Below are 20,428 nucleotides of genomic sequence, written 5' to 3'. Positions count from 1 at the left end.
TCACAAAATACTGAAAACAATCAAATCCCCCTAATACACGTTTTAGATAGAAAAAACATCTGAATATTCCACAACATCCCTACTAAAATCATGACATCACTAAAGGACAGTAGGACTATTACATAGTTTGGACTTATGATTCCAGGTCTCAAGGAAGCTGCAAGGTAGAATTGTCATGAGGAGGAATTTCCTTCATTCCTTTGGTGTGGTCCCTGTGGGACCAAGAAGTTCATTACTACAGGGAGTCAAGAAAGGGATGTCAGTACCACAGGCAAAACACAATGTGGTACTGACATCCTCTTCATCCTTCCCACCTGTGCATGGTACAGGCCCTCAGCATCCCACGCCTGAGCCCTGGGATACAGAGACAATCACTGGCTCTGTGGAGTAACAACTTGATCCCTATTCCCTCCAGAGAAGTGCTGGAGAGAGCAGATGTGGGACCATGTGAGGAGTGCAGCCTTCTGCAGGGCAAGGAAACAGGAAAACTGCTGAGGTGGAGAGAGCAGCCCCCTGAATTGTGTAGTCACTGCTCTGTACTTTTGGTATCATTCACTGTCAAATGCAGTTAGAATTGCTTTGCTGCCTTTCCTGTACCTCCTGATACATAACTGGAAGCTTCTAGCATTTTATTTCAGTTAGTAACAAATGGTAGAAACAAACCAAAATACATGTGTTGATATCTACAGCACAAGAGGACAGTCTGCTAACAAGAATAGACTAAATATTTCTAGAAACCACAAGTTGAGTGCATTTTTGTACTTGCTATGATAGCAAGGAAATGCTTAATTCTAAATATATAGCACCACAATCCAAACAAATCTTTGAAAAGTAGTATTTCCATTCCTGCCTCCCAAAATTGCCTGTTGCTTTCACAAGCAGATGAAGAACAATAATGACTTTTAAAACAGGCTAATACCTCCAAAGTCTGAATCACATCTAAAACTCACCTAAAAATGAAAAAAAACGATGTTTCTAAAAGTGGCCTAGTATATCAACACAGCACAGATTCTTATTAAGGGCGTGATTTTTATCTCAATGGGATATTGGAAGCGCCATTTCACCATCATTTGGGTCACAGTCTCCTGAATGTGATAATAGAAAAAAAGAAAACTGATGCAAGAAATGTCATGAGCTCCTTCTCCTCTTCTTGGGTTTTTTGGTGCTTGCTATGTTACTTGATCCGAAACCAATACAAATGTGACCCAGAGACGCAGACTGGCAGAACAGCCACTTGGATCAGAGCAGACATGGTTTTCAGGACTTACAGTCCTGCCTCTTACAGAAATCTTTTGACCCCAAGTTCCTCTTCTAGCTTTTTTTTTCTTAATTTTTAATATTTCTTATTTTAAAACATGAATTGAAGAAAAATAAGGTTCAAGATAGAGGTTTAAAATCATCTGGAGGTGGATTAGCACAGACATAGAACACCTGAAAAAAGGTGAACACAGCATCTGAGTAAGAACAAACTACTCATAGCCATTAAAGACATGAGAAGAATTGCAAGACCAACTCCAGTGGAGACAAAATCTCTGTATGCAGTCTTCTTCATTATGAGGATTGAGTACACCAAAAATATGTGAATATTTACAGCTTTAGTTTCTTTTCACTTTCTATGGATCCCAGGATTAACAGTCATGCCATGAAACCAAAGGTAAAAGTCCAGTGGAACATATGATGCAGGACTTGATAGCCTGCCTTATCTGTTCAAACCCCAAGCATCTCCAAATCAGAAACCCATACAATTGGTTCTTTTAGTATAGAAACATTTCCAGAACATATACTGCTTAAATGGATCTCAGTAATGTAAAATTTCCATTTCCCCCCTCAATGTTATTTCTACCAACTGTCCTGCTTATCCAACACTACAAAAAAAGAAGACAACTAGAAATCTGAAATGCCCCTATTTTCATTCCAATCAAATGGCACTGAAAAACTCATTGTGTTGAATCATGATATGAAGTTGTCAGTTCTTTGAAAAATTTTACATGGGACTGAGAAGTATTTAATGGTTTTTACTATCAAAGTGTTCTGACAGCTGTGAATAACAGTCTTTAGAGACAGAGTAGTAAAGAGAGGAACATTTATAAATAATGTAATAATATCACAGGTTAAAATTCAAGACAAAATATCACAGTCAAATCTAGTCAAGTCTTACTTTTTGAGCAAGGGAGATGAAGATTACCACAATAAGAGACATTCTGCCTAGAAATTATTTATTTACCACAATAAGAGACATTCTGCCTAGAAATTTTTAAAAAACACTGATTTTAAAAAATCCCAGATGTTTGCTGCAGTGATTTTTTTTATCACTGCATTCATATCTCATGCTGGGATATCTCATATCCCACATTGCACATTTTGCGGTATGATTGTAATAGGGTAAAATTGGTATACGGAATTGGAATTTTTTTGCAAGAGTGGCAGGATTTTAAAATGTTATATCTAGGCTAATAAGTGTTAAATACATCCCATTTGGCATCTGAAAGTGGACTGATTCACAAATGCTATAACAATTCATACAGCACTTCAGAAGTCCTGAGGTAATAGCAACTCATACATGTAAACTGCCAAGAACTGGCAAGGATGATGGGTTTTACTTTTGCTGCTTTATCAAAATCCTTCAAAGCAACTTACCACTTCTTCATGGTTGAGATCTACGGGAAGACTAAGGGAAAATCTCTCTCAACCACAGGAGCTTTTATCTAAATAACTCAAGCCCAATTATTAATTTAGTAGAAAAAAATCATGTTACCCAAAGGGCTACTTGACTATTCGCTCCTGTTGCTACAGTTAAAACATGAAGTATAAATCAAACCTGGACTTTGGAAGACCTCATGTCTCTAGGACTAAAAGTCAAGTTTGCAAAACAAATTCCAGATCCTACCATCATGTGATGTAGACTCTGATGTTTTCAAAGCTTTACCAATTACATTAGAAACTCTCACACACAAACGCTTCATTATTTAATTTACAAAGCAACAGTCTGATCACGTCTCACAATGATTCACAGCAGTGTTAACCTATCTCAGAAACTGCAAGCTCAAACCACAGCAGGCTTCAGAATCAAGCTTTTTGAAGTGTTTCAGGTCAGTGACATCATTCCATCTCAGGACCATTCTGCTTTCAAGTAGCTGTGTTGCATCTCTGGTGCTGGAAATTAGTTTCCTCTGGCAGCAGCAGGATATATAAACTAAAATGTGTATGTCCTACATAAAAAGCAATGGATACTTATTGATCAGGAATGATCTCCTGTCACATGCCTGCATGGTAGCTGGGAGAGATTCCACACACTGCAGAAGTGATGGCCTTTCCACTTAAGTTCATCAAACATGCTGGCACAGTGGTATACATCCTACCAGCACCATATGATTCATGGCTGAGAGCAGATGTCAAGAGCAGTTAAAAAAAACAGAAGGAGCAACGAGCAATAACCAAGGAGGTGAAATGTTATGGCTGAAGATCATAATCTGTTGTTTTAATTACTGGAGCAGACTTAGCACAGTTATACAGCACTAGGTAATATCAAAACTGTCCACATGTCCTGATCAATCCTGCTTGCCATGGAGTTTGCAGATCGGCAGAATACAGCTGCATGCATTTCAGAGCTGGAACATCTAACCATCTTCTGTTGCTCCTAACTTCCAATCAATCACATGTGGGCAAGAGGACATATTCCACTGAACATGTATTAGCTGACTACCCTGATAAGCAGTGGAATATCCATGCCAGTAATTTTCTTCTCTACCAAGTCTGGTTTCTTTAGCAGCAATGAATGCCACAGGCACTGGGCAGTAAAAGCCTGCATGTAGACAGAGACACGCACAGGCATCTGTGCATGACACTTCAGGTAAGAAATTCTGGGACTCAGGGAAAGACAGTGCAAGAAGATGATGGACCAGGAGGGTGGAGATGGGGAAATCTGAATCCAGCTAAGGTGTTGGAAACCAAGTAGGAATGGTTGGTCCAGATTGGGCCTTTGAAACAGCAAAAGCCTGAGGTACCAGTTATGCTGAGGAACATTAACTTTGACTTTGTTGCCCACAGTCAACAAAAGCATATCTAGCCCCACACCTAAGATGGGCCTAAAAGACTGGCCCATCATGGCCCTGTCATGTGAGCAAGTTGCAGAGCTCTAAGATACCTCTTCATTTGTTAAAAAAGGAGCAGCTATGATACACACAGCTGCACCACTACAGACAGAAAGCTGACACTTTAGACAGACTGTCTGAGTTTGTAAAGGAGGATGTTGCATCTGGAAACTCATGCAGAATTGCCCTGAGCCTCTCACAGTCACATTTCAGGGAGAACCATGATCACAGCATTTTGCTGGGCATTATTTACCTCCAACACAGCAGTAACAGATCTACCAGTAGCATGCATAAATTTGCACTCATACAAGAAACAAACAGCACTCTTCTGAAAGCTGCAAAAGATGTGTAGGACCCAAACTACAACTGCCTCACTGTGGTTTGTCATTTTTAAAATAAAACACAGTACTGTGGGTATTCAGTGTTTCTCCCTATGTCTAAGAGAAACTCATTTAGCTGTACATCTATTCCACAATCCTGAAACCACTAAGCCAAAATGAACTAAGCATTGCATGTTTAGAACTACCAGTCTTTAAGAACTGAAGAGGCTGAATTTAAAGTATGTTTGGATGAAAATTAAGGAAAGGAAATACAAGCCTCCAACTATTCCACAATAAGACAGACTATAATTTTATTCTATTTGTTGACGAGAATCAGGAAAGCTTCACTATAAAAATGTTTTACAATGAGAAGGAAATGGCATTTAAAAGTTTCACTTCCTACTTAGGGCAGACCTGAGAGCAGGAGGAGCAAGCATGGAGGAAGGAGAGTGCTTGAAGAAAAGAATAAAAGCACAGTAGCTGGTACTTCTCTGCTATAACACTATCAGCCTGCTGAGAGCAATTACAATAGCACAGACAGCACTTGCTTTATTGTGACCTTACTGAATTAAATCTGAAGAAAAAAACTCTGAGATTCAGCAGGGAATTTATTAGAAAATTTTAACACCAACTTAAATTTGATCCAAAGGCCTCAATATTAAAGGTCATATTCATTACTATACTGTGGGAAACCTTGGATCTCTCTGTTCCTATGTTCCACCCTTTCTCAATTTTGTTTTCTTTCGTAAGAGTAGGTCAGGTTCTCCTCTCAGCTTCACAGCATTCTGTATTAGAGGTACAAGACTGCTATTTACATTTTAAAATGCCTTAGCCAGCAAGTCAAATAAAGAACTTGTTTTTTAAAAAAGGTGAAAAGCAAAACACCAAAATCAAGCAGCACTGATGAAACTAATAAGCTATGCAGATGGATTTAACTGCCTTACACGGATATTAAAAAAGTGTGACCTGATCTAGACCAAATTATCTGTCTCTACTTCCAGATCAACTGTCCTCCTGTCAGGGGACCAGGTATGAACTGACTACTGACTTGCACATAATAGCATAAGTTGTGTAGTGTTTTTAAAAAATAAATTCTGAAGTGTAGACTGTTATAAACATTTGAAACTAGAAGTACCATCACTGAATTCTGATCAGCAGAGCTTCACTGCTCTAGTGGAAGGTGTCCCTGACCATGGCAGGGGGCTTGGATTGAAATGAGATGGTCTTTAAGGTCCTGCCAACCCCAAACCATTCTGTTATTCTATGAAAGGCTCCTTGTTTGGAGCCATGTGGGTACTTGGTTACTGGGTTCTTCTTAAGCCCCATCACTACTCTACCCAAGGCTTTCAGTTTTACAACAGGAGATGCATGTGCCAAGCCCCTGTGAAAAATATGAAGTACACTGTAAAGCTCCACAGTACTCTTCAGCTTGCCCAAAGGAAGATTTGCAGCAAGAAGTTACTCTCCTTTTAGCTGAAGAAATAGGAAAGAATAGAATCACAGATGGCCTGTACTTTACCAAAAGATAGAAAAGACCACAAGTTCTACTTTTACACTGTATTGATCTTATTCAAATGTGAAACTGCAATAGAAGGAAAAAGCTCATGTTCTTGAATCCTAAATAATTTTGTAGCTTTCATTCTTGTGACTTCCAGAGTACCTTGAGCTCTGAAGCACCCATATTAGTCAGCATAAATGTGTGAACACAACTTGCTTTCAATCTGCTCAGCTACCCTTTGAATGAAATAGTTCTCCTCTCTTTTCAGCCTAGGAGAATATACATTATGGATATTAATTACACTTCTTACTTTCTCAGTAGCCCCAGTATACACTCAATGTAGGATGTTTGAGAAACGGAAGAAGGTTGAAACACAAGTTTCCTGTACCAGGCCCACTTATATTTGAAAACACATCCCACCTGATGACCTGGTAGCAACTATTTTAGTCTTCCTCCAAAGTACCAGAAAACCTGACAACTGAACTAGTTTTACTTACACTTCAGGCTATGATGGCATTAAAGACATTTGTGGAGAACAGTGAATAAAAATATTTTTTTCTGAACTCAATTCATAGAAGATTTTTTGTTCTTCATGCTAACAGCCTGTGGCAAGGTTTTGGTAGAGGAGAGACTACAGGAGTAGCTTCTTTAAGAAAGTGCCAGAAGCTTCTCAGAGTGTCTGAGTGAGCCAATGCCAGCTGGCTCCAAGAGAGACCTGCCACTGGTCAAGGTCAGCAGCAGTGGTAGCGCCTCTGAGATATTTAAGCAAGAGGAAGAAAAAAAAAGAAAACCTTCACAATTGTATCCAGGAGAGAGGAATGAGAGCATGTGAGATGAACAGCTCTGCAGACACCCTGCTCAGTGCAGAAGGAGGACAGGAAGGGCTACAGGTGCCAGAGCCGAGACTCCCTCGCAGCCTGGGGCGCAGACCATGGTGGTGCAGCTGTGCCCCTGCAGCCCAGGGAGGTCCATGGTGGAGCACAGATCCTCCTGCAGCCTGTGAAGGACCCCACACTGGAGCAGGTGGATGCCTGAAGGAGACTGGGAGCCCATGGGAAGCAGGCTCCTGTCAGGACCTCTGGACTGGTGGAGAGGAGGAGGTTTGCTGGCAGGATTTGGGATCTTGTGAGGAGCACAAGCTGGAGCAGTCTGCTCCTGATGGACTGCCCCCCCATGGGAATGACTCACCCTGGAGAAGTTCATAAGACTGTCTGCTGCAGGAGAGACCTCATGGTGGTGCAGGGGAAGAGTGTGAGGAGTCCCCTTTGAGGAGAAGGGAGCAGCAGAGATGATGTATAACAAACTGACTGCAGCCTGCATTTCCCAGCCTCTGCACAGAGGACATAGAGAAAACTGGGGGTAATTTTAAGCCTCAGAAGAAGGGAGGAATGGAACTAAGGCATTTTTAAGATTTAGTTTAATTTTTCATTACCCTTCTCTGATTTGATTGGTAATAAATTATACTAATTTCTCCAGTATGAGTCTGGTTTGCCAATGAGAGTAATTGGTGAGTGGTCTCTCCCTGACTTATCTTAACCCATGAAGCTTTCATTGTATTTTCTCTCCCCTGTCTAGCTGAGGAGATAGAGCAGCTGTGGTGGGCACCTGGTGTCCAGTCAAGGTCAACCAAGCACACAGCCACACTAAATTTAGCTTCTCACACATCTCAAGAATCTTAGTAGCTTTGAAACCAAAAGCACAAATAGAATTTGAATGCTGCTGAAAGGTTACAATTCCTTAAAGACTTATGTTTGTTCACACATTGATACACTGACCCAAGTTTAACTTTCTAGACATGGATGGGAATGACCTCTAACTCAGAACCTGTGCAGCAGTGTCTGGACCAGCTGCACTCCAGGATGTCTGCTTTTGAACCTAAATATCATTTTTTCACACAAGCAACCTACTACAAAGCCCTCTACATGCAACATGAAAGTACTTAATCTGCCACGCTAAAGAAAGTGGCAATGGATTTCCCTCGTGAATCGCTTTACCCTTCAAAACAGATTTATTACACACATTTGCTTTAAATGCAATGGTAACTATTACAATTCTGTTTAACAGCTGTTTCTTATCAGTCTTGTCTCATTCAAAAAAAGAGGGAGAAGTTTAATTTATGACTTATGACATTTGCAAGAAGTCAACAAAATGGCTGCTAGTCTAAACTGGAATATTTAATACTTAGTCTTCTAAAATAAAAACCAGCCTCTAATGTTCCTGGTGTTCACACTGGTTTTCACTTACCTAGAAAACAGCATCAACTTCTTTCTTCACTGTCCATTAGGCAAGGTTTACAGCTCTTATACTGTCTTGGATGTAGCCCATAAAACATGGCAAGACTGACACAATGTGGTCAGCATCCTGCCAGCTTTCTGTCTGTACAGATCTCCTTCTTCAGAATACTGCTCCTTGGGTTTAAAGGATACAGAGAACAGAGCGAGGCAGATGATGAAAGTATATGTTGTAAGACTTAGACTTTCATGCCTTAATTCCTCTTGTAAGCATATTTTGTGAATTTGAGCAAATAATTTGTTTCCCTGTGCATCCAAGTCTTTAAACACATGCTTCTATTTAAACAGAGCTAGCATCCTTCATTTCCACTGCAGTATCTTAAGGACATTGGTGAAAAGTACCCTCAAAATCAGGATGCCTTGATCTCCCACAGCTCACTGCTACTTCAGCAGAGGAGCAGTAGAACTGGTAATTCTTTCTGTCCTGCGTCTTCCCTCAACAGCTGAGAGAATGGAAAAAGTCACAGCCCTGACAATTCCTTGGGGATGACACAACAAATGTATGAGCACTGTCATAGTCACAAAATTATTGTAATAAAACAAGCAGTTTGAAAAGACTTACTCCCATTTTCTTCCCATAAAGCATATCCTACATGTGGTAAAGGTATGTTACTGTCAACGGGCCAGTTCTGCAGTATTATTTGACAGCATGACTCTGCATACCAATTTTTTTCTGCTCTTCCCCCATGAGTATACATACATCATTTTAAAAGCAATTTACAACACGTCAAAGTGCTTAAGGAGACTCTTAAAAATCTAATGTATGAAGTTAACCATTGGTATGATTTATTATTGAAGTTCCACAGTTATAACTTGACAATTAAGAAATATTGATAAATGTAAACACATTATTGATGTCAATTAAAAAGCACAAGATTGATTAACCTCCCAGAGGTATACTGGCATGAGCAGTTAGAGAGTAATCACTCCCACTAAGTATTCACTACTGACAAATATGCATAGAAATTCGACTTTTGTGAGACAAGAAATATTTTCATTTAAAGTTAAGATAAGCTGAACACAGAACCAAAGTACTGGGTCAACAACAAAATCAACAGAATTATAAACAAGATCTATATTATTGTGAAAGGCTACGTGATTAGGTCACATAATGCTCTCTTTAACCACACACTCAGGTAAAAATATGGTTAAGAATTATCAAAGCTACTGCTCAGCAAGTCAACTATGTTCACTGAAGAAAAACTATGAATGTATTATTTAGCCACTACACTGCAATATTCATAACTGCCTTGATGGCAGGACCTTATTTTTACAACATAAACAGCAGATTTTTGTTTTAAACTATGCATTTATGCATTTTCTACTGCTGACAAAATTATAAAGGTGAGTTCAAAACTCTGCTTAGTAATGCTTCACTTCCTGCCAAGCCAACAGCCAAGGAAGGACATTCAGGCAGCACAGACCTCAGAGGGGAAACATGTATCTGACATACCCCAGAAAGCATAACAACAGGAATCAGTCAAACTGTGATTTAACTGTGACTGGAAGAGTTTGGGCTCCTTCTTTCTTCTTCTTTATACCTGCTTTCAGAATTAATGTACTGGCATAATGCCTGTCACAAAGATGAAGGGCACTGCAGCAGTAGCTCTTAATGGCCAAAAAAAACCCAGGCTCACCTCAGAAAGCCCAAAGCTAAAGACAGCAGCAATGCACCAAGTACCAAGGAGACTGCGTAAACACTAATTAAACTTCACTCTACACTCTTGTCTAGAAAACAGCTTTCCCTGCCTAAACTTCCAAGGGCCTGATCAGACATGCTGCTATTAGAGTCTAGCAACTTTCTTCCCTAAGCTTGGCCTTCACCACAACTTCATGGATGAAACACATTTCCCTCAAATACAAGCAGTTTACTACAGAGACACTAGACAGAATCTGAATTACTGCAAAAAAGACAAAACTGTAAAATAACACAATGATAAAGCTTCTCTGCTTTTTCTTTGCTTGAAAGAGCTTTTATGTGAAGGCCACATATATGTTTATTGTCAAAATAAAAGTAGATCAATGTGAATTTACCTGGCTGCAAATTCAGTCAAATGGTATTGGTGATAGAGACCATGTTTGGTCTATGATAACCCACAGGGGTATTCAGTGGATGCCCAAAAGATTACAGTATATGCAGACATACCAGACACAAAGGACCATGAAGAGGGTTGTTTTTTTTTTAAAGTAACTGTTTTTTTCAGTTTTGTAAAACGACAGTTAATGTTGGTAGATTGTATAAACAGCTTTCATTTTGACAAGCAATTTTAAAGTAAGAAAGAAACAAGCGTCACCTTCGAAACTGGAAAAGTGGAAAAGTTTTAGTGACAACCAACAGAAGCACAAAGATAATTAGATGGGCAAATATGAATAAGTCATGAAATCAGATTCTTGGAGCAAATAAGGCAAATGGAGGTCTTTGCAGACTGCCCTTATCTTGAGAACGAAAAAAAGAATAAATTCTTTAGACTTGAAAAACCATCTGGGAAAGAAACAAAAAAAAGGCATCTGATTTGGAGTGGCAGAGGAAAGTTTTAAAACATATTTTCCGTGTGCTGTGGGGAGAAGCAATGCTCATCTGAAAGGCCAGAAAAGAATGCAAGTAGCTTCAGGAGTAGCCTCTTCCCTCTGTAAACTGGAACTGGAAAAACTCTAGAATTTTCCTCTGTAAAAGGAAAAACTGAAATTGTAATATGCTGAGAGACTGATGGCTGAGCATGGGGTTGGGGGAGAAATGTCATTCAAAAACCCATTTTACCACAGCTATGGGACCAGGTGACTTGTCAGAAGTGAGAGTACCAATACCAACACTGTCATCCTGAATTACAGACTGCAGTCCAAGGGCAGCAGAGCAGAACCTCCTGGGGATCAGAGGCACCAGACAAATGTGCCAAAGCTCCTCCTGGAGGGAAGTGTGCCTGCTCAGTTGCAGTGCCAATGAATCTGACAGTGTCTCCTTCCAATGAGCAGCACAAAATCAGGATGGAAAGTTTTCACACCAAGGAAAAAAGAAATAAAAATACAACAGATTAAAAAGCAACCAACAAACAATGAGAGATCAAGAGATCACTGTTTCAATAACAGCACTTTTGTCTCTTTCCCTTTTTTAGAAGTCCTCAAAACAGGAGTCCTTCTAATTCCCTCAAGGTCTAGCTGTACTTAAAACTTGTTTACCCCTGAGAAGGGACTCTCATGAGAGACCAAAATTCTGATGTGAATGTAAGTCACAATACATACACAAGGCTTTTACAAGGTCATACATTTCATAAATAACACACAAGATTGCCATACTTCTCCTTTCCTACTCAGTAAGAAAGAACCTCCACAAACGTTCTGCTCTGCAGCAGACATCACACAGCAAGGAAGACAAGAAGTTGCTCAAAGGTTAATACATTTCAATGCAAGAAACTCAATTTTCAAACCCTCCCTCAATGGGCACCCCTGCAAACCAGACTGACAGGCATCAAAGCAAGATCACACAATCAGATTAGAAATACAGCAGAAGTCATTTGCTCTGTGATCAAAACTAAAGCACTTATTTCTACTTTCCCTCTCCTGACAGTATTTTTTATTTGAACACAAACACACACTTGCTGTTACCTCATATGGAAAAGCCTCCTTGAAGTTTTGTTGCAACAGCCACCCCTAATGACATATTCATTTACATCTCAGGCTGAAACCCTTGAGACACCAAACACAGCAAAGCAGAAAGCACAAAGGGGCAAATGGCAGAGGGACACAACTGCCTGAAAATGTGATCCTTCCTTGTTTCTGATGCTTTCTTCAGCACAGAATGGTTAATGCTCCCAACTATTTCAAGGAGCTACTGACCAGCCAGGTTGATAAAACCTACTCTTTTCCATGAGGAAGTTTACACTCAGCATTTGCTTTATTGGATGTGACATACTGCCACACCGAGTTGCTCATGAGAAAGTAAGTCCTTCTCCTGTCCTTCAGACAGCCCTCATCTGTGCAGAACATCAGGTGCTCACAGCTCTGGATGTATTATATAACTACTGTTACTATTTATGATAAGGCCTCAACCTCACTGGGCTAGCCATTAAATACATGCAACAAAAATAATGACAGTTCTTTACGACAGATAATTACAGTATTTTAAACGCATTGGCCAACACTCAGCAGTCTTTATTTTTAGGAAAGGTTACTGCATACATCAAATGCTGTATTTTACCCTAAGCTCTTACATCAGAAAGACAAAGCCTCATTCTACCTCTGAATCGCCTCTGCTGGCAGCCTAAAGGTTATTTTCAATGCACAGTCTACTTTGGAATTTAATACTGCAGACAGAACCTGCCACTTGTAGTTTAGTCAGCAGAATGAACAGCAGCAAATCATTTGTGAAAACACAATCTTGTTCTCCATCAGGAGAGTTAAATGAAAGCCTAAGGAGTAACACTGCTCTGGAGACTCACACAGGTGTAACCTGGAGAGCCATGCCACCTGAAGACGAGTAAAATGTCTATTACACTTCCTGCACACTCAGATGCCAGAAATTAAGCTGAAATGACAGCGCTGGGCTTTTGGCATCTGTTCCAATGTTGCACATCTCCAAAGCTAGCCTACATGCCAAGATGAAAAAGGTATTTGGAAAAGCTGGCCAAAGCAGACACCACTGCTAACAAGCTCTGTGGAAGGACAAGTTCTGATTCAGCTGGGTTTCTGTTTAAATTTACCAACCCTTTTTCAAAGTCACTCCTACGACACCTTTTTCTTTGTTCCTCCTCCTTTTCAACCCCCAAAACCTCATGGATATTTACTCTCCTACTGAAACACAAAACCAGTATAACTCTGAGTTTACTGTTTCCCAATTTCAATTTGAAGCTTTCTTTTGTTTACTGAAAAACAGGTATTATCCATCCTATATTTGACATTCCTTCACCTGCATCTGAGTCTCTTTCTAAGTCAAGAGCTCTGAATTTTATTATGTTTTAAGGATTTCCCTTGTCTTCCTTAATCATATGCTTCCTGGTAGGTTACTCTTATTAGGCACTTGAAGTTTTCAAACCACTTGTGAAGTAAAGGGCAACATGAACATAACAAAAGGATTTAAACTACCTCAAGGAAAATATCTAAAAATATCACCTCAAAGAGCTTTGAAATTTTAAAAAAATTAAAATGAAAACTACCAACAAACACAGGAAAATTCCCCCAGTGGCTTCTCAACCCCGAGTCAGCTGATTTGAATTCAGTTTGTGGCTTTGCCACAAGCTTCCAGCATAATTTTGGTAATTCCAGGCAAGGAACCAAACAAGCAAGAACTCATGATGTGGTAAAACAATTAAAAACTGATTACCAGTACTGCAACAGGTCAGAAGCAAGAGAAATGCAAGAGGCTCATGCCAAACATTTTCTATGTTCTAGCTGCCAATCCAAGGATTTACAAATGTATAGGTAGTTCACAGATATCGTGCAGTGACTTGAAAAAACTGTTTTACCCAGGGTATTTGTTCATTGTTTGATTGTGCCACTCACTCCCACTCTTCTACTGCGAGTGAAACATTTGAAAACTTTACTGTGTCTACACTTGCTTTAAGTATAACTAAATGGCCAGAGGGGTAAGAAAAATTCTTTGTGTGTAATGTCAGCTCTGTCCTGGCTGGAAAATGATGTCCTACTGTAATAAATAAAAATACATGGCACAAGTGAAAGCCCCAGCAAACTTCCAAGGGCAATCTCCTTATCTAAGAACCATAATGCTACAATTTTATGGTAGAAAAATCTGTATTTTTACGGAGAAATAGGTGTTTGCCACTGTGAAGCTGGAAGAAAAAAAAAAGAGATAAAATTCAAAGAGCTTCTCAAGAAAATCAGCAAAATAAACTGTGATTTTAAAACTTCCTTGCAATGACAAATTTCATAAGAATGAACCATATTAGGACTCCAACAGAACTGTATGCCAGCAGGAAGACATGACTTGCCAATACTATACCCATTCCTGAACAGTAGTGTGCTGCTGCCCCTTGTGTTCAAAGGGCTTTTCCAGCTATTCTTTCCTCTTGGCCTCAGAACTGCTGCCAATGTAATGAAACACATTACACAGCATTTTGCAACTTTCTTACATTTTCATAAAATTTAGACATAAATACAAGCTGTAGCTCAAATCTAATACTAACAAGAGTTTGCAAAATGAATATTCTCCTGCAAAGGGCATCCAGCCTACAGTGCTCTGCAGTATAAACACAACTTGTTCAGATACCCAGAACATTTCTTAAAGTTTGGGAAGTGCCTTCACACAGTCAATTCCAATGTCACAAACTCACAACTGTGTAAATTGGTACCAGTCCTCCAAATACTCTACAAAATGCTTTCAGTCCAGAAGTAATACACCTTGACAATTACTAATATAGGAATATTTGCTGCTCAAAGGCCGAGCAGTCAATTCAAACCAGGTGCAGTAAACTAGGGTAGTACTTCTACCTTTCACTTTTTATAGCAACTATAATTGAAGTTGCTTGTCTTGCTAATATTTATTAAACATGCTTTAATATTTATGTTACTTTGATTAGCAGAAAGTTTCCTTATGGATTTATGGTCATTAATTCATAATAATATGAGTGCTGTATTAGTACACCAATTCAGTTTAATTTCCACTTCCATTCAAGTGTTACTCAAATTCAAAATATTGCCAAGATAAGATACGGCTAATAAACACCTCAAGAAGGCCCATATAGGCTATGCACAGCTGCACTGGCAATTTGGCTTGCTGAAAAATAAAAGATGCAGAAGATTTGTTCTTATTTTGCACAAGTTTCAGCACAAGACTGTACTAAGAATTTTGACTATAGAAAAACATAACAATATGAGACCAAAATCTTACACTAAGTATGACGTGGGCTTTTATCAAAGCACAGTCATGTAGCATTTAATTAAGAGAAATGGAGCTGAAGTTACTACAAGCAATGCATATTTCAAGGATTAGAATGCACTTGACAACATGCTGCAAACATGAAAAATGCTGCAAGTACTCATTATCATTTATCATTATCAGTGGAACCTTTCTAGCTGAGGTTTCCTGCATCAACACCATATTCCTTCATGAAGGGAATCGTGAGAGGTCAAGCCGAAGGAAAAACAGCTCAGACCCAAAAGAAAAGTTTATCGGTTCCCTTAAAAACCACAGATGACCAGTCAGCTGTAAAAGAGGCAGATTCCCAAGTCCTGACTGTCTCGACACTCAAGGTGCATCTCTTTTGTCTCCTGACCAAGGTTTGTGCAAATCTGCATCTCATCAGTTTGGATTATTTAAAGAGACAAACAAAAGCTGTGAAATATTAAAACCCTTTTATTGAAGAGTACTGTAGTTGTGTGATGTTAAAACCAGTAAAGTTGACAACAAAGGCTCAGAGGTGCCAAGAAAAACAGAATAATCTTTCTCAGCCGGACAAGATGACTGGCAGTTTCCAGCCACAATATAAAACTGAGGAGAAAGAACTAGAGAAGAATGAGATATCCTGTAAGTGAAAACAAGGCTTTAATCAGAGCACACACGTCTACTATTGCTTTTGAACTCCACTGTTAGGTTTTCAGTTCAAAACCCGAGAGACAGAATGGCATAAAGAAAACTTCAAAACACTTAATATTAGCCAATCTTCAAAGCGGCTTTCATAAATCTTAAATTTCAGCAGCAGCAGCAGTACATTTCAGTGGAAATTCCCCTACCACTAACATACTAACATTACTAATAGTAGTAGAAACTCACAAATTAAATCATATTAGCATAGCTGGGAAATGGCTGTTATGACAATCCCAGCTATGCTAATAACACCTTCCAGACTTCACCTCAAAACTTCTTAAAACTTTCTATTTCACACTTATTTGTGACAATGCATTTCTCACAACACCCTTCTCTACAGGAAAGACAAAACAACTACTGTGTAAACAACAAAATTTTGTTGTTTACACAGTAAACACACACCCACAAAAATCTTTGCAAACAGAGTTGAAAATGAGTTGTTCCTTCCGTTAGCCAGGCTATTAAAAAATCAAACCCGATAATAAGCAGAGAGGACTAAGCTGGAGATTAATGTTCCTCCATGCTTTTCAGCATTATAAAGCTACTTTTAAAACACTCTAGCAAACTGTACAGTGACTGACATGTACAAAATGACAGTAATCTGTCACTATTTCACATTTCCCACTAGGCTGACTTAAATAGTTATTTATGAACCTTACACTTCAATGGTCACTTTGATGACTAAACCATAAATTAGAATGCAAAGTGAATATAAATTTGATTTTAGAGTAACAACAAATTGTCAGCAAAGAGGGATATTATTTAATTTCTACTGACACACTAGAAAAAATCAGCAATACCAAGATGAACCACATCATAACAAACCCAAAACATAGCAAAAAATTGTATGCTAGATCTCATGTTTGCTTCAGTGCTTCTGCATTTAAAAATAAAAGCACTTTATATTATGCTTGGTTAGGTTTAAATATAAAGTCTTAATAATGTCAGATGACTTCATTACTTAGGTCTTCAATTAAACAGAGGAAGAATGAACTTTTTCGACAGAGCATGATGAAATTTGACACTAAATAAATATTAATATGAACTTAGATGCTCAGATTTTTAATAGTCCTGATGAAAAGCTTTTAAGACAGTGTTGCTATTTTTACATTTATCTCTTGCTTTACAGATGGGAGTGAGATGATACCGAAACATAACAAAAGTTCTGCAAAGTACAACAGTTTGCAATTTTTTAGGAAAAAAAAAAATCTTTTATACTCAAACAATCAACTCTTGCAGGGATGCATGCCAAAAAATTATCTTGGTAAAATCTGATTATTTCTTGTTAAAAAGTTCCATTGCCTATTATGTTACTGTATAATAACATTTATTATCCATTACTCTTGAAAACATGTAAGATAAATCCTTCCAAAAGTGAATGTAGAATGATTGTACTTTCTCTGGAAAATGTCTTAGAAGTGCAACATTAAAGAGATATTTCAACATAGGTTTCACTGTCTTAGCAGTGTCAAAAATGGAAAGTTGCGTCAGTGTCTTTAATACTCCTTGCTTTTCAAGTATATTTTCCCTGAAGTTCTTACATGGAATGACAGTGATCCGATTTAAAACCAACTTCAGCAATTTGGCTTTTAATCTTGGAGAAGGCCCTTAAATAGCTGATATTTGAAACAAACACGCAAAACCCTCCAGGCTTAGCAATAACTGAGGTAATTCTGAATTATTCTGGTATGTCCCAGTGATACAGTAATAAATGCATAACAGAAAGATGCTGACTGATGCTGAGGGAAAATCTTTAGGCTAAAAGAAAACTTCAAAAAAGGTGCAAGGCAAGACCCCTACCCTAGAGAAAAGTCCAGCCTGTGAAGTCTGTTTTAGAGAAATAATATCTTTTTTTTAGGATCTACAGAAACAAGGTAATCTGAATTTACACAGGACTTAGAAAGGAAAGAGTTTTACTTTAAAACCTGTCCCAGACCTATTAGGACTCAGATCACTAGAAGCATGTTTTGCTGGGAAAAAAATTTGGAAAGTTTTTATTTAGCAAGACTTTATCTTAAGCAAGAATTAGAAAAGCTGAAAATGCCAATTATCACCTACAGATCTGAGAAAAAACACCCCAGCATTCAAAAGCAATTGCATTGGAATAATCCAATCCAAATTGCTTCTTTGAGAAACACTTAAATAAAAAAATTAGCAGTGTTTGAGTTAAAAAAAGATGGTAGCACAAAACAACACCCTGGGAGATGAAAATAAAAAACCAATACCTTGTACCTAAGCATCCATACTTAACTGTCAAATCCAAGGGCCCAGCTCCCTACTAAAATAAGAACCCAGCTAAGTGACCTGCTGGTTGTTTAAAGAGCCATATTAAAGCAAACCATGGAGGAGCAGGTGCACATGTTCATTCAGTGTTTAATAAAAGTACTAACTGAGCTCTGACTGGTGTCAGCAAGCACAGATTTTGCAAGGAGGAGCAGCTTAAGCACTGTAAGTTCTCACAGAGAGTTCAAGCACAGAAACTTGCTTCTTCCAATTTTTAGTGGTCACTTTAGATAGACAGTGAGTATGATCAAGAAATTTTAAAAGTATCTGAAGTTTCAACCAAGTCTACTTCATTTCTTAGCAACATGGTACCTAGTGGAAGGAACAGAGATGTTATAAATACTTCTCAGACAAGGTTGAAGAAAAATATTGCCAGGGACTCAAATTTTCCAGAGAAGAACTTATCATCCTGTTTGGACACATTTAGCCAGCATTTACTTAATTCACTTCAGGATTTTCTTGTTCTGTTACTATTCTAACACTGTATCTAGAGACGGGAAAAAACAAAGACAGAAGAAAATGAGACTATTTTGAGTCAGTAGAAGTCACCCCTCTGAACCTATGATGAAAGACAAATTCAGACAAAAACTGATGTTTATCAAGAGATGTCTTTAGCAAGGAAATATTTTTTTCCATCTCTAGTGGCATAAGACAGTTGAATGAGTAGTGAACAACTCCCATAAAAAGTTAGAGAAATTAACATACCTGCCGTTGAATAACCTGTAGGTTTGCTTTGGCTTTGTTCAGTAGTTCTTCTATTTTTTCAGAGTCTGTTATGTTCTTGTTTTCTCTAAAGGCATCTTTTATCCTTCTGATGGCGTATGTTCTAAACACAAACAATAAGAGGACAAGTAATCATAGATGTGCCATGATTTATATCATTTCAACATTCTTTAAAACATGCTGATACAAAAAATAAAATCCACACCTCCCATATTTATTTATTTATTTATTTATTTAGCTCAATTTAGACACATATCATTTTATTCAGGGTTGTTTTGCCCAAGTTGAAGTAGCGACCAGATCCTATAATTTTAAAAAAAGAGGTTCTATAAGATGTTACTGTAGAAAAATGTCATATTTCAAGTTTCAGTCCAGTCCTAACTGCTCGTTTGTGCTGAAGCCACACTGCTGGATACCCAGCATGGAATACTGCAAAACTCAAGAATATTACAAAAAGGCTAAGGACCAGAAAATCATTCCCCAGATTATTTTGAATCAGTGTGACTATTCTTAACTGCATATCCAAAAGGTCATTGTAACAATATACATTTCTACTAGATGCAGTGTTGTAATCTAGTAGTCAACAAAAGTAGATTGGTGCACCAATTAACACAAAAAGGGCTCCTTCCCTGTCACCCTTTTCCTCTCCTGACAAAGTGTATTTCACCCCTCAGTCCAACACCTCCTCATCCATTTCCCCACTAAGAAGCAATAACAGAACATGATTTCTGCAAGCTGGAAGAGGTTATGATCTCTGCTTGCAGAGAGGAAGGTCCAAAGCTACACCTTTCCCCAAATCCTGCCCTTTCTTTTCAACACAGTAAAGAACTTTCACACAGTCTGTAGTGTACTGTCATCCTGCCCTCCCTTCCCCCAGTTAGGGTCAATTTCCATATGAAAATAGAAGTTTCAGATGGAGCAGTGGATACTTCCATTACATGGGTCTTTGGGAGGAACTGGAAAAATGCAGTCAACTGATCTTGCTCATCTACCTCATATTCTTCTGTACCACCACACCACATCAGTATCACTTCTGCTACAGAAAGCAAAATCCTATGTGTGGCACTGGAAGGAAACAAAAGGCTGCAAAATTCCCCCACAATTAGTTTAATATTTCAACAACCCTTTCCTTCTTGTATAAAAGCGGAACACGAGAGACAAAATTGTCTGAAACACTATCACAGAAAATCCAAGGACAAGACTGAAAAATAAAATTATTGGGGGAGTAGACTGAGGAGAGAGGAAGAAGAGGAAAGATGAATAGCCAGTGGCACTCCATTCCATTAGATGGTGCTATCCAGCTCCTAATGCAGCTTTCAGCAGCCAAGCAGCGTGTTTTGTCTTTGAGCTCATAAATAAAACATTTCAATCACAGGACTCAGGACGGCTGTGGAGTGCCACTCTGCCACCGCACTCCGGCAGATGGTGCCTGCTTTTAATTAGGGCCTGCTCACCTCTAATGTGACACTGGGGTGCGTCAGGGAGTGAGCCAGTGCATGTTTGGATGTGTGAAGTTAATAGAATGTATTAAATATGGAAGCTCAATCTCATCTGCAGCTGTTGTCCTAGCAAGACATGAAGGGGAAGCTGATTATTTCTTCTAGAAAAGAAACAACCCCCAATCATTAATATATAGTATAATTCTGTTGCTTGATAATGGAGAGATTTCAAATCACCCCATACAAATA

General features: G+C 38.7%; 1 protein-coding gene across 1 annotated transcript in view; it reads right to left on the bottom strand.

Moving 5' to 3' along the window:
* Positions 1-20,428, bottom strand: part of LYRM4 (LYR motif containing 4) — an 89,202-nt gene that overhangs the window by 49,413 nt on the left and 19,361 nt on the right. Inside the window, exon 2 of the mRNA XM_005481707.4 lies at positions 18,723-18,843. Coding sequence (XP_005481764.1) covers positions 18,723-18,843 — 121 coding nt within the window. The remainder of the gene's footprint in view (positions 1-18,722; positions 18,844-20,428) is intronic.

The sequence above is a fragment of the Zonotrichia albicollis genome, chromosome 1 (assembly GCF_047830755.1).
Source record: "Zonotrichia albicollis isolate bZonAlb1 chromosome 1, bZonAlb1.hap1, whole genome shotgun sequence".
Lineage (NCBI taxonomy): Eukaryota > Metazoa > Chordata > Aves > Passeriformes > Passerellidae > Zonotrichia > Zonotrichia albicollis.
This window is presented reverse-complemented; position numbering and strand designations above follow the sequence as displayed.